This window comes from Pieris brassicae, chromosome 11 (genome assembly GCF_905147105.1).
Source record: "Pieris brassicae chromosome 11, ilPieBrab1.1, whole genome shotgun sequence".
Lineage (NCBI taxonomy): Eukaryota > Metazoa > Arthropoda > Insecta > Lepidoptera > Pieridae > Pieris > Pieris brassicae.
This window is the reverse complement of record NC_059675.1, coordinates 11,197,643-11,211,594: the sequence shown is the minus strand read 5'-3', so window position 1 is coordinate 11,211,594 and position 13,952 is coordinate 11,197,643. Positions and strand designations below refer to the sequence as shown.

Below are 13,952 nucleotides of genomic sequence, written 5' to 3'. Positions count from 1 at the left end.
TTATTAAAACAAAATATACTTAACTTTTTTTATTTACAGTTTAAATGTTAAACTATCGCGAACTGGTCATAGAGCAACTCCCTCACTTTGTAATACTCTTCCGATAAAACTCCTTCCAATGCAATTCGACCATTTTCCACCTGGAACAACAAATGTTTTGATTACGATAGTAAATGTTTATAGTCGTAGGCCAAAACCTTGGTCTTGGCCTTGGATTTCTTGATACTTTTTAATGGGCAAGTAGGCGATCAGCCTTCTGTTAATGACAAGTTTATATGTAGGTCAAATACTGGCTGACTGACGATGTTCATACTCAAACTCAAATAACTTTATTCATATGGGTAACCAAGTACACTTATGAACGTCAACAGAAAAGATCAATTCGCAACTCAAGGGCGTAGACCGGACAGGAAGAACTGGCAAGAAACTCCCTGCCACACTTTTTAATCATTCAAATTGTGTGTCGTCTTACACAGAAGCCATAAATATTGGAACTGGAACAAAGCAATCCCGAGGATTCAAGGATCATTTAAATAATTGCCAAATATATAAAAAGCTTTATCGAATAAGTTACGTTAAACGAGAGTTTTAAATTGATACAGTCATAATTCTCTAATTTCGCTAGGTAAAAACGTTTTATGTAAAAACGAATTCGATTTCCATATAAGTGGTTATCTTCTGGAGCTTGGTTGGATAAGATTTAGATTTGTTCTGTTTCGAGTATTATGCTGGTGAAAGTCACCATTTGTTTTAAAATCATTTATATTTTTTTTTAAATCTAACAAGGCTCGAACAATATATTGACGATATAATGTCATAATATTTGATTCCGTAAACTTATTCCGTACGTCGCCTTGGGGAAACAACAATGTTTTCCTTGACCATAAGAAAAATATTCTTATTATATTAATTAAATGCGGAAATAGAAGGAAAAATCTTTTGCTGCACTGCACAGCCGCGATTACAGTACACGACCGATGGACAGAGTGCTCAAGCCTAGACTAGGCTAGGAAATTGTGGGTCAGAACCACAAAAACATATACCTAGTCCAGCCAGAAGTTCTGTTACAAATAAAAATTCATTTTTTTAAATGAAGTAATGTAATAAAATTAAAACATACTTATTAAAGTCTCAGCAAAATATTAAAAAAATATTCTATTCGAAATGGCCACCTTTGGCTTTTATCCTGTATAAAACCTTTAATCTGTTTGGCCACGAATCTATACTAAAACTCCAAAACTACTTTTAATGAAGTCTTACATTAAATGTAGCAGAAATTTCAAAAAAGACGAACTTACCCTCCGAATAGCGATAGTTCCATTACAGCATTCCAGCGCTCCTGCGTTAAATTCAGCGTTTAGGCCGTGCTTGGCGAGAGCGCTTCTCAGCTCGGAAAGCTTCAAAGAGTTGATGAATGCCGCCGCGTGACCCGGTGTGTTACCCTCACAGGCCTCTAGTGCTATCATGTCGTCTAGAACTGATTCTTCTGTGGGGATAAAAAACCACAAATGTTTCCTTAAATTGCTTCACAAATAAGAAAAGACAACTAAAAATAAATCATCATCATCAAGTAGGAAAACTATTATATTATATACGCAGCAATTAAAAGCGTACAAACAATCAAGGACGTTTAAAAGTAGAAAATATCAACCTTGAAAAAGTGAGTGCTGTAATCACACTTCCTATGTATTGGGGCACGAAATCCGACATTATTACGTGTACGGTTCCTCGGGACGCTTTAAATAATAGAGGAATTTACAAGAATAGAATATAAGGAAAATAATGAAATGTTTATTGCGATTAACGAATGAACTTGAGTAGAGTGCCTACGTCTTGCTATACCCTCAGGGCGTAACTACGCTCTTTTCTTGAAGGTCCCTAAGACGAATTGGTTCGGAAATACTTCAGAGAAATTGTTTACTGACTAATATTTACTCTTGTAACTGTTAATATTAAACTTGTTGTTTTTGGAATCCGAGACAAGAGGCCGTTTAAGTATAACGTAATCACTATAGCGGTGGTTTTTCTTATTTGGTGATTACGTCAACAGTAATTATTTACTTTTTTACACATTGTCTATTATTTTTGAGAGCTTTGCTTACCTTTATCTGACAAGAGGAAGCGGGAGGGGGGATAAATTGCAGTAAATCTGCTTACGTAATACTTGAACGCCCCCAATATAAGATTTATATTTATTTCAAAATTAACGTAATTGAAAATTTTTAACATCCGTTAGAGACAATCTTATGGGGGTTTAATATTTAGACAACCTTATCACAATTTTTAAATTAATTTTCAGTAATTTAGTGTTCATTTATAGTTTCTATATAAAAAATAACAGACATCACCCACGCCAAAACCACCATAAATTGTAAAGTAATACACTACGTGGTATACGTATTGTATACTATTCGTAATACAACATACCACTGTTAGGTTCCCTAGCGCGAGGTTCGGCCACAGTAGCTGTCAGCCAGGCCAGTTCCGCATCTCCAGCTGTTCGCCAAGACATACCGCTCATCAGACTATCTGTCAGTTTCACCTGTAGGTAGATAATATATACATTCATAAGGCACACTAACAATTTACAGTAATCTCCCGTGGTGTATTGCGTTATAGGAAATCGTGTCCGACTATTCTCGTAAAACTGTTTTTTAAACAATTTAACGTTTAAAGAACTTTATTTCTCATTACAAAAATTATATTTTATTTACATGAGAAACTAAATATTGTGAGCGAGATACACGTTCCAATTTCAGTTCACTATATTCACTTTGACATGGATCTTTAATGCCCCCTTGAATCTGTCAAACACGCCAATATTGCGAGTTTTAGATGGCAACCGATTAAACAGTTGCACACCCTCATACCCAATCGACCTCTTCGAATAATTTGTGCGCGGCTTCGGCAAGATAAGCAAACTCGCTCGACGAGTGTTGCGTGTGGTTGTTTAAAAACTACGAACACGAATTTGACAAAGTTATTTAGTTTAATTTTATAAGAACACATTTGAAACATGTGCAAAGTTGCGCAAAACAAATTATGGTCTTGACAAATCATTATTTCACGCAACACAAATAGAACATGAGAAACCGCGTTATAGGAGGGAAATACGGCGTTATATAGGCGACGGATATCGCGTTATAAAGGGCTTACTTTACATACAGAAAATATTTTACTAAAAAACAACATGCATTCATTAATTACGACATATACACATTATTAAGTCAGAGAAAAACTAATTATAATATTCTTACCTTATTGCCCACAGCCTATCTAAGTATATTGACCATTAGCAAAGCTTTAAGCGAGATTGTGAGTTGAGACATTTCTGAATATGGACTTAATTTTAACAACGTTTCATTAAATATGGTTTTAAGTATTTTTAACCGTAATATCGAGCACGGTAGGGCCTGTGCGGAAAGATAAAACGGCGTGGCGGTTATGCGAATCAATATAATTCTTATTAGCTACGTGTTATTTCATTAAATATTAAGTAACAACAAATATACAAAACAAACAAACAAATATACAGTGTTTAGAATTTTCCTAACCTATATAGTAATAATAAAAGAATAAATTAAACCAAATCTATACAGTTTGGTCCTGTGGCTGTGATACTTATTTGTTGAGAGAGGAATGCACCAGCTCTGGGGTCACCGGTACTATCTACGAGAGACCAAATTAACTCTTTTATTAGCACCTGTGCACTTGAACCCCAGGATCCAAGAGTCCACTCCAAAGGGAATAATCGCAGTTGTAGGAAATACTCTTATATTATAGCATTAAAGGGACCAAACTTCTAAAATTTGTTTTAATTTTATTTTTATTAAGTATTAAGACTAACATCAAACTAGAATGACGGAACAATGTTGCCAACATAGGTAAAAGGTAATTTAGCACTGCTGTGACAACGACGGTTATTTTTCCGAGCAGACTCTATAATCTGTGTACGTACGCATAGGTTTAAAGGGGTAGATGACATAACCACCATTTATGAATACATAAAATGTTTTATCTATCTTTGGTTCACTCATCCCAGCGTGCACGCACATATTCGCACGAAAGTAGCAAGACCAGATAAAAAATGTCGATGTCTCATATTTATATGAGAATTTAAAGAAAATAAATAATTAATGGAGTTAATAATAATATGTATATGCTACAAAAGTAAAAAATAGCTATTCTGGTTTAAACATTGCACAAATCGCAATAAAACCAAAAAACTGATTATGAAAATAGAATTAAAAATGTATCGTACCTGGTAAATATGGGATTCCGTGGTGGCATCCACTACGTCCCCCTTTCCCGGGGTGTACATCTTTTCTATACCTTCATTTTCACAATGTTTTCTGTAATGTCAACTAAAACTTTTATAACGGATATAAACACGAATTTATAATATTACTCGACATTTTCAATTCATCGGCCTCACAATCAAAGTGGTTAGCGAGTGACGTCCTCATAGTCCATCATATTTGCAACGAAATATTCCACATAGTAATTTTGGTTTGAAGTATTATTTTATAAACAGCGTCTAAAATCTCTTAAACTAATATAGTCAACTTAAAAAAATCTGTATTAGATATATGGAAGGCAATATTGTATTTTTTTGGAAGATAGAAGCGCTGGAAATTGCTTTGAATTGGATATTAATGTTACGGAAGCCTTATCTTGTCATAACTTTGAGGCTACAAAAATGTACCCAGACATAGCGCACGCGCATTATAAATCTCTAGCTATATTAAAACATTAATACAAAAAAAAATCTTATCGGACTTAAACTTCGTTTACAATACCTCAGCGCGTTAACAGCATTAGCTCCAGCCCGTAACGCCACTATAGCCCTGGGCTTTGCATGTGCCACGACTCGAAGTAGGGACTCCCCGTCGCATCTTCCTTCCAACTCTATGTATTGAATACTAGCTTTAATCGCGATCTGTCGCACCGAAGACATGCATTTGCTCGGTATTTCTATTATTTCCTCTGAAAAATAAACATAAATTGTATTCAATATGTATTGCGTATTGTATTATATTTGTGTATTGCATTCATTTGTCATTTGTTACTTGTTCGTTGTCAGCTCACTCAATCACAAAGCTATAATAGGTATTTCTTAATGGAGCCCCATCACGTACCACTATTAGAATTAGTTTAACGAGTTTGAGCGTGGACGTAGCAATCTTAATGATGATCCGCGTGAGGGACGTCCTTTAACAGCGACTACTGAAGATAACATCAGTGCTGTGCGACGAATGATAGAGAAAGGTACGAGTGTGTCCTATCAGCAGATACGGGCAAGCCTAGGCATTGGTATGAGTCAAGTTCAAAAAATATTACACGAACATTTAGGCGTCAGGAAGGTTTGTACCGGATGGATTCCCCATACTTTAACCGACGACCAGAAACACCTTCGCATGGACTGATGATGCCAAATGTTAGATAAGTTCAACGGTGGTGACTCAAATGCTGTATTAGACATCGTCACAGGTGATGAAAGCTGGATATATTGCTATGAACCCGAAACCAAAAGACAATCAGCTCAGTGGGTTTTTCCTTTCGAGGATCGGCCAACTAAGGTAAAGAAAAGAAAGAAGGACTGCCTCATTCTTTGGTCGGAAAGGTCATTTCGCGACAGTTGTGCTACAAGATGAAAGGACAGTTACTGAAGACTAGTATTTCAATCGCTGTTTGCCCGTTGTCTTGGAATAAATTCTACAGCACCGCCCTAGAAGCAGGATCTTCCTTCACCACGACAATGCTTCAGCGCACTCCGCAAAACGGACTGTTGAATATTTGACTATGGCATATGTCGAGATAATGAGTCATCCGTCATACAGTCCTCACTTGACGCCCTGCGACTTTCCTTTATTCCCATGAACTAAAGAGAAAATTCGAGGTATACGCTGTACGAGCCTCGAAGATGCGGTGAAAAAGCGTACGAAAATGGCATAGAAGAGGCCCCTAAGGAAGAATGGGCCCACTGCTTTTCTCAGTGGTTTCATAGAATGCGACGATGTGTAGAGAGGCACGGAGATTACTTCGGAAACAATAAAAGTATTGGCAACTTTCTACATTAAGCCGTTTTTCATTTTCTAAACATTTTCAGTGTTACCTAGGTAATATAGGCTATAACTAATAATAATATGAAATGTAAAGCCAATCTTAGGTTTAGTGAGTCACAATTAAAAAACAAAAGTAGCTAATTGGGAGGCAGAAAATAAATGCTCAAAAAGAATTTTGTTTATTTTATCGAAAAAATTTTTTAAGAATTAGTTACCAAAATCAAATATGATAAAAAATATTAATCTGATATGATTTATAGGCTCTAAATTGCAAATAGAGAAAGCTATATAATTTGTATTTACATCGAATAAATTACCTGCATAAGTCGGTTAAAACTAAATTACTGTTAGTCATGTGATAGTTTCTATATGAAGTCGCCCAATAGTGCGTAAAGTAATACTGTCAAGGGCTCAAAATCCGAGATTGGAAGATATGTATGGAACTTCATCCACAAAAATAATATACCTTCAGGCTCAGGTTTCTGCGGTGGGGCGGGAGGTACGTCACGTATTTCCCCTTCAGCATCCACTATTTCTGCTAATCTGTAGTCTTCAGGCTGTAATATTTACAATGGATTAAATGGCGTTCCCGCGACACTTATTCATTAGAATTTTATTAATCACAACAAATGCTTCCCTTATTACTTGTTTATTAGATTGTATTATTTATATTTGCTTAAAGCACGTCGCTGACCTAATATTATAGTTAGTCTGGCCAGAAATACTGTTACAATTGAAAATAAATAAATATTACATTTGAATTTTGAATCTGTCATTTTTATATGATCGTTCATTGATATTTCACATATCAATATATTGTAAAATATTTTGCGCTATTAAAATGGAGTGTGGTGATAAAGAGAACCCAATCGCTGTGATTGCATTACACAAGTAGGTATGGAGCCTACTAGCCTTAGCCTAGCCTTAATGTAATTTTTAACTCTCCATACGCTTGGTATTAGTAAAATGTTTGTGTCCTAGTCTATTAATAGGTACGACGAGACCTCTTCTGTTTGTGACAGAAAATGATCTGGCTGGTCACGTATTGTTCGTCCGAAAAGGTGGTCAAAACAATAAGGGAAAGAATTCGAAGAAGTCCTGTCCGAAAGTAAAAGATTTTATCTCGGGAGAAGAAGATAACACCTAGACCGCGACACCATGTCGCGTATTTTAAAAGATGACTTAGGACTTGCAGTCTATAAGAGACGTACTAGTCATTTCTTAACTGATATTAAAAAAAAAGATTAGGGTGGTAAAACCGAAACCACTACTAAAGCGGTACGCAAAGGGAGGTCACAGAAAAAAATTGTTTACGGATGAGATTCTTTTACAATTGAGCAACATTTTAACAAACGTATTTATGCTAAAAGGTCTAAGGAAGCTTTCCAATTAGTCGACAGAGTGCAACGTGGGCACAATGAGACTTCAGTGATGGTTTGGTGAGGTGTTAGATATGAAGGAGTGACTGAGCCATACTGTTGTGAAAAAGGTATCAAAACATCGGCACAAGTGTATCAAGATACCATTCTTGAGAAGGAAGTGAAGCCCCTTAACAACACCATGTTCAATAACCAAGAATGGTCCTTCCAGCAAGACTCGGCCCCGGGTCATAAAGCTCGGTCTACGCAGTCTTGGTTAGAAACGCACGTTTCGGACTTTTATCAGAGCTGAAGACAGGCCGTCATCTAGTCCCGATCTTAATCCACTGGATTATGATTTATGCTCAGTTTAAAAATAATTTGGAGTCCCTAACACAATCCGTATGATTGCCAGTGAAGAATTTTCCCATGAAAAGAGTGCGTGCTTCTATTGATATCTGGCCTTAACGTTTAAAGGACTGTATTGCAGCGAATGGAGACCATTTCGAATAAGCTTTTTATATTTTAAATTGTTTTATATTTATGTATTAAACTAATACACCGTAAAAGTAATAAATGTTGTTGGTAATAGATTTTTTTTTTACTTTGTTTCAGTATTTATAGCTAGACTAGGTAATTATGTGTGTTTGAAGAAACTGGCAATTAAAATGAAACACCAGTGGCACAATCATTTCCAACCCTTGGCCTCGGACTTCTGTATTTGTGTCGTAATCGCTTTTTCTAATAGGGAAGTAAGTAATAAGCATTCTGTGTCAGACCTGCCGTCATCATTATTGGATCTTAGCCATGCCAATTTCCTCACAATGTTTTTCCTTAACCGTAAGAGCGAGTGTTAAATGCACACATAAACACTCCATTGGCATCGTTTCTTTGACATATCATAGATAAACATAACCCACGACTTACTGGTGCGAATTTGATATTTCTTTATGTGCTGTATAGTCCATTTATTGTAAAAAAAGGCTGTATATAATCACGCTACATCCAAATTAATGCAGATGCGAAAAAAGATCCGTCACGGGATTTAAGGTCGCAGCAGTGATAAAATACAGTTTGACAGTATTTAGTTAAAGACAAGAGCATATTAATTCCTAAAAGACCGACAACTCGCGAGCCCTCTGGCAATGAGAGTGTCCATGGGTGGGCGGTATCACTTAACATCAGATGAGCCTTCTTCCCGTTTTCTCTCTGTTTTATATAAAAAAAATGAAATCCTATTTAGATTTAATAAAAACATAATATTAATAACAGATCAAATAATAATTTAATCAGTACGCATATTAGAAGACTCTAGCAGATAAATACCCGAATAATTTCGCCGTAGTCATCCGCCCTGGTGCGGTCCTCGTGACAGGGGTACATGGCGTGGTGTCTTTTGTTGGACTTGAAGCAGCCCCCGGCCCTATACTCTGCGCGGACGGGGATGTCATGGCGCCCAGTCACCACCCACATCTCCAATTCACCATCCGACTCGGAATCTGATGATAGACCGTCAACTTCTTCTCTGGAAAAAAAATCAAAGGACTGTTACACCCAATCACGCGAGCAATAAACAAATTGTTTTTTTGTGGTTATTTCAGCAAAATAAAAACACATTATCCAAACAATATTATCGAACTTCTTTAAGTGGCATAAATGCGAAATTATTTACAGTAATGTGGCCAGAGAATTTTTTTTAACATATAAGACGCCAGCGAGGTTTTGCAATATTCCGCTGAATTCAATAACTATGACACACCGATAATTACAAACTCAATAAACAAAATCAAAGTAAAATAATATAGGTCTATCACGACAAATCCTCTAAGTTACCTTTCCTAAACATACACTGGCGATGCTGCATGTCTCGTGCATTTCACGCAACAGCAAGCTTCTAGAGTTGTCTATGGAGAAGACGCGCTAGAAGGTGGACGTGCTGATACTAGGTTAATCGACTGTTTAAATCAATCGATTTATGATTTTAATTAAACCATAAAATGTCCATTAAACACTTTTATATATAATTCACTAACTTCACAGGATCCTTGACTTTAGTCCGTTGCTGTTGCATGAACTCTTCTAGTTCTGCGCCCTCTAGCCGTACTCGGCGGCGTACTGTCATCTCTATGGTACGGTCTCCGCCCTTGTCTATGAGGTCTCGGGCGAGCGTGCCTGGTGATGTTCTGAAATTTAATAGCACATCATATATATTACTCACATTGGCGTTGCTATCTGCACTTTAGATCTATATAAATAATCACTTGAAACTGTGTTACATTCAAGTAATCATTAGAGGTTCGTAATAAATTTTTGCTGAAAAAATATTTGTATCGGTTTGAACTTCCACTAAGTTGGGGAAATAGGAAAAATCTCAAATTTCCCATCTGCATCCCTGTAGATGCTAACAGGCCTGGCTGAGAGATCTGTTGTCTAAACAAAAGTTGTAGAGAATCTTGAGAATTGCTAGGGATAGTAAAACAAAATTAAAAAAAAGGGACGAGAAAAATATGACTTTGACGTTTTTAGCGCGATCGTGCTGAAATGATGTGTCCATTGATTGACCAGTGAATTCCATCTTTATAGTTGAAATTTTGTTCCAACCCCTGGCTTCCATTATCCATACTAACCTAAATTCAACAGCCTGCGGAACCTTTGAAAGGTGGAATAGGTATGTGGTGGTCCAAACTGATTACAAACTTAAAACTTACCCTTTAATTAGAGTTTAAAAAATACTTGTTGTAATCATATACATCATTGATTTTGATATTGATTTCTTTGCTTTTTCAATTTCTTTTTACCTATAGTTTATGTTAATACCTAGGTAACACTGAAAATGTAAAACGACTTAATGTAGAAAGTTGCCAATACTTTTATTGTTTTTCGAAGTAATCCGTTCCTCTCTACACAACGTCGCATTCGATAGAACCACTGAGAAAAGCAGTGGGCCCATTCTTCCTTAGGGGTCTCTTCTGTGACATTTTCGTACGCTTCTTCACCGCATCTTCAAGGTTCGTACAGCGAATACCTCGAATTTCCTCTTTAGTTCTTGGGAATAAAGGAAAGTCGCAGGGCGTCAAGTATGACGGATGACTCATTATCTCGACACCTGCCATAGTCAAATATTCAACAGTCCGTTTTGCGGAGTGCCCTGAAGCATTGTCGTGGTGAAGGAAGATCCTGCTTCTAGGGCGGTGCTGTAGAATTTATTCCAAGACAACGGGCAAACAACGATTGACATACTAGTCTTCAGTAACTGTCCTTTCATCTTCTAGCACAACTGTCGCGAAATGACCTTTCCGACCAAAGAGTGAGGCAGTCCTTCTTTCCTTTCTTTACCTTAGTTGGCCGATTCCGAAAGGAAAAACCCACTGAGCTGATTGTCTTTTGGTTTCGGGTTCATAGCAATATATCCAGCTTTCATCACCTGTGACGATGTCTAATACAGCATTTGAGTCACCACCGTTGAACTTATCTAACATTTGGCATCACCAGTCCATGCGAAGGTGTTTCTGGTCGTCGGTTAAAGTATGGGGAATCCATCTGGTACAAAGCTGACGCCTAAATGTTCGTGTAATATTTTTTGTACTTGGCTCATACCGTCTCTGCTGATAGGTCACTCTCTTATCTTCCTCTATCATATGTCGCACAGCACCTATGTTATCTTCATCATCATTGTGATTGCTAAATCCACGCTTCAACTCGTTAAACCAATTGTAAAAGCACGAGATGGGGCTTTATTAAGAAATGCTAATCGCAGCCTAACATAGCTTTGTTGTTGCGTTAGCCCATAACGAAACTCATAATAAATCATTGACCAAAAATTTTCTCGCGTTAGGTTCATTTTCACGTGTAACAAGAGTTTTAGATTTGCCGCCAATTCACAAAAACAAATGACAAATGCAATATACTACATTAGGTTACAAAACTGTTCTAAATATGAAATTCGAAAAAGTTTTCATTAGCAATGATTCTAACTGGCCAGTTCTAAAAAAAATCAGTGTTACCCACGTAGGCATGATTTTAGAGTTATGTAGATCGAAGCTATTATATTTAATGTTGAAATTAAGTTAATTAATTTCAGTTGCTATATAAGCTAAAATAAATCAATGGCGCTACAACATTTTTAGGTCTGGGCCTCAGACTTCTGTACCTGTTTCATGACCATTTGTAAATTGAAGTAGGCAAGTAGGTGATCAGCCTTCAGTACCTGACGCACGCCGTCGATTTTTAGGCAAGTCGGTTTCCTCACGATGTTTTCCTTCACCGTTCGCGCTAATGTTAAATGCGCACATAGAAAGAAAATCACAACTAATGGTGCACAACCGGGGATCGACACTGCTGTTATATAAGCTCGAAAGTAACGCTTTTATGTTAAACTTTTTTAGAATTTGCTCCAGGATTAAGTCACTTCAAGCAAGCACTTGTGACTAGAGTTGTTTTTTTTTTTCATGAATTTTATCAATTACTAATTCTATTCATATTGAGAATGGTTTAATTCATGTATTCCAGTAGCCTAAATTCCTACTTCTCTATTACCAGAATTTTTCATAATAAATTGCATATTAGCATACCTGGCAGTTAATACAATAGAATTTTGTGATTGTTGAGACCATAATATAAAGAGGTCTCTGGCGAATCCTGATTCTAAGTCTGGAAAAGAAGCCAACACCACCTTGGGACCAGGCGTCCTAGTGACCTCAGCCACTGAGTGACATAAATGGAGGTGTCGTAGAGCAAAAGGATTACTTCGGGCTCCTTCAAAAGCACGAGTCAGCTTGTCACTCATCCATTCTATCTGCAATTGTATTTTGTTTTATCTTAACATACAAGAAAAAAGTGCAATTAAAGTAAGAGAAATTTTATGGTTTCTGTAACACTTACTGTTTCAAAAAAATTGTGAATATGATTTAAGTTTTTGCTTAAAAAGATAATTTCATTTAAATTGTGTTCTTAATTGGATCAAAGTAATGTTATATATATGTTTTTTACCTGTGACTTAGCAAACTCCACCACATTGTAACTGACATTTGACAAGAGTAACAATGAATACGCAACAAGCCCCGAGTCCTTATTTCGCCAAAGCTGATCCAACATGTGAGCTAACTCTAAGACTCGCCCTGCTGTGTCTGTGCAAACCAGCACAGATCCACCACCCCGTAAAGTGGTTAGTATTGTTGCTGCAACAGAAATTACATATTATAAATCTATATGAAACTAGATTTTATAATAATATTAACTTAATATAATTAAAAAAAATATTGAGAAGAAACTGTATTTTGAAATACAACACCATTTGCTTGTTAAAATATTTCCCAGCCAATTCAACTTATTCTTTTAAGAAAAGAATGTACCAACTCAAAAATTATCTGTTAAACTAGTATTTTTATATATACCTTTTAGTCTATGAGAGTCAATTAGTCTTATACAATATAGCTATTTAATTAATAATATACACACTCATAAGCTTTTCATCCCGCAACCTTCTCCTCTGCTGCACATAATCTGCATTCATAGCTCCCAATAGTAACAACGATGGTCTCATAATCTTTTCAATTTCACACCCATTAAGATGCCTCTCCTTTTTATGGTTAAAATCTGGTGCATAAACAATATCCTCTTCACCTGGGGCAGCTATACGCCATATGGTTCCACCAAGAAGATGTCCTGCTGGTAATGGTGTTATACGGAGTCCTAAACCTTTGCCTAAAAATTACAGGATTTTAACTAGATATGTAGAGCTAATGAATAAATGCTAAGTATAATTAAAAAATTGTAACTGGTATTGGAACTATAACTTTCTACACTTAAAATGTCTATATGCCGTTTCATTAAAAGTCACCTTACCCTTCATATCAATACTCTGATTATATTTCAATTGGGTTATTCTATCAAATGCAGTATCAACATCATCTAAAGTAAACAGGTTAAAATCTGTCATATTTTTATGTGACTGATATAAATCATACATAAACATTTGGCCCATTTTGTAGACAGGTAATGTGGCATATATTGGACAGTTAAGACCCAATTGTCCAACCGCATATGGAAGTGCTCCTAAGTGTAGCGGGTCAGAATGTGATAAAAGTACTGCATCTATACTATTTACATGCCTGAAAAAGGTTTAAAAAAAGGTTAAAAAAATAATAATATACTCCAACAAAGTACCTTGTACAAAGAATCCAATTTTTAATATACCATACCTTTTTAATTCCTTAATAAAGTCTGTATCGAATTTCTCGTCCCAGCCACAATCTAAAAGGAATTTAAATTCATCTATTTGCAACACATAACAAGGTGGAGATTCATCCCCAGCTCCAGAGAGGCAATGTAATTTTATAATAGATGTCATATTTGGATTTCCTCAAAATCTTACAGAAATTTTTACATTTACACGTCTTGTATTTTAAAATTAAATAAAATGTCAAGTTCTACAAATATATTCTAGAGGCTTTATCTAAAAGTATCAAAAACACTAAATGCAGATCGATGGAATTGGCAATTGCCGACAAAATAAACCGCAGTTAAAGCC

General features: G+C 36.1%; 1 protein-coding gene across 1 annotated transcript; it reads right to left on the bottom strand.

Moving 5' to 3' along the window:
- Positions 1 to 16: 16 nt before the first annotated feature.
- On the bottom strand, positions 17 to 13,944 carry LOC123715901 (probable cleavage and polyadenylation specificity factor subunit 2). Its single transcript, XM_045671261.1, has 13 exons — positions 13,624 to 13,944; positions 13,268 to 13,533; positions 12,881 to 13,126; positions 12,413 to 12,600; positions 11,995 to 12,218; positions 9,457 to 9,606; positions 8,750 to 8,948; positions 6,532 to 6,622; positions 4,800 to 4,986; positions 4,262 to 4,352; positions 2,428 to 2,542; positions 1,299 to 1,486; positions 17 to 140 (listed from the first exon to the last, which is right to left on the bottom strand). Exons 1-13 carry the CDS (start codon positions 13,770 to 13,772, stop codon positions 48 to 50), a joined length of 2,187 nt encoding a protein of 728 aa, XP_045527217.1. The 5' UTR covers positions 13,773 to 13,944; the 3' UTR covers positions 17 to 47.
- Between the last annotated feature and the right edge of the window lie 8 nt (positions 13,945 to 13,952).

Coding starts and splice junctions, on each gene's coding strand:
- LOC123715901 (XM_045671261.1), bottom strand. CDS start 13,772: ATGACATCTATTATAAAATTACATTGCCTCTCTGGAGCTGGGGATGAA. Junction 12,601..12,880: donor GCGGGATGAAAAGCTTATGA/GTGTGTATATTA, acceptor TTTCTGTTGCAG/CAACAATACTAACCACTTTA. Junction 1,487..2,427: donor CGCTAGGGAACCTAACAGTG/GTATGTTGTATT, acceptor TTATCCCCACAG/AAGAATCAGTTCTAGACGAC.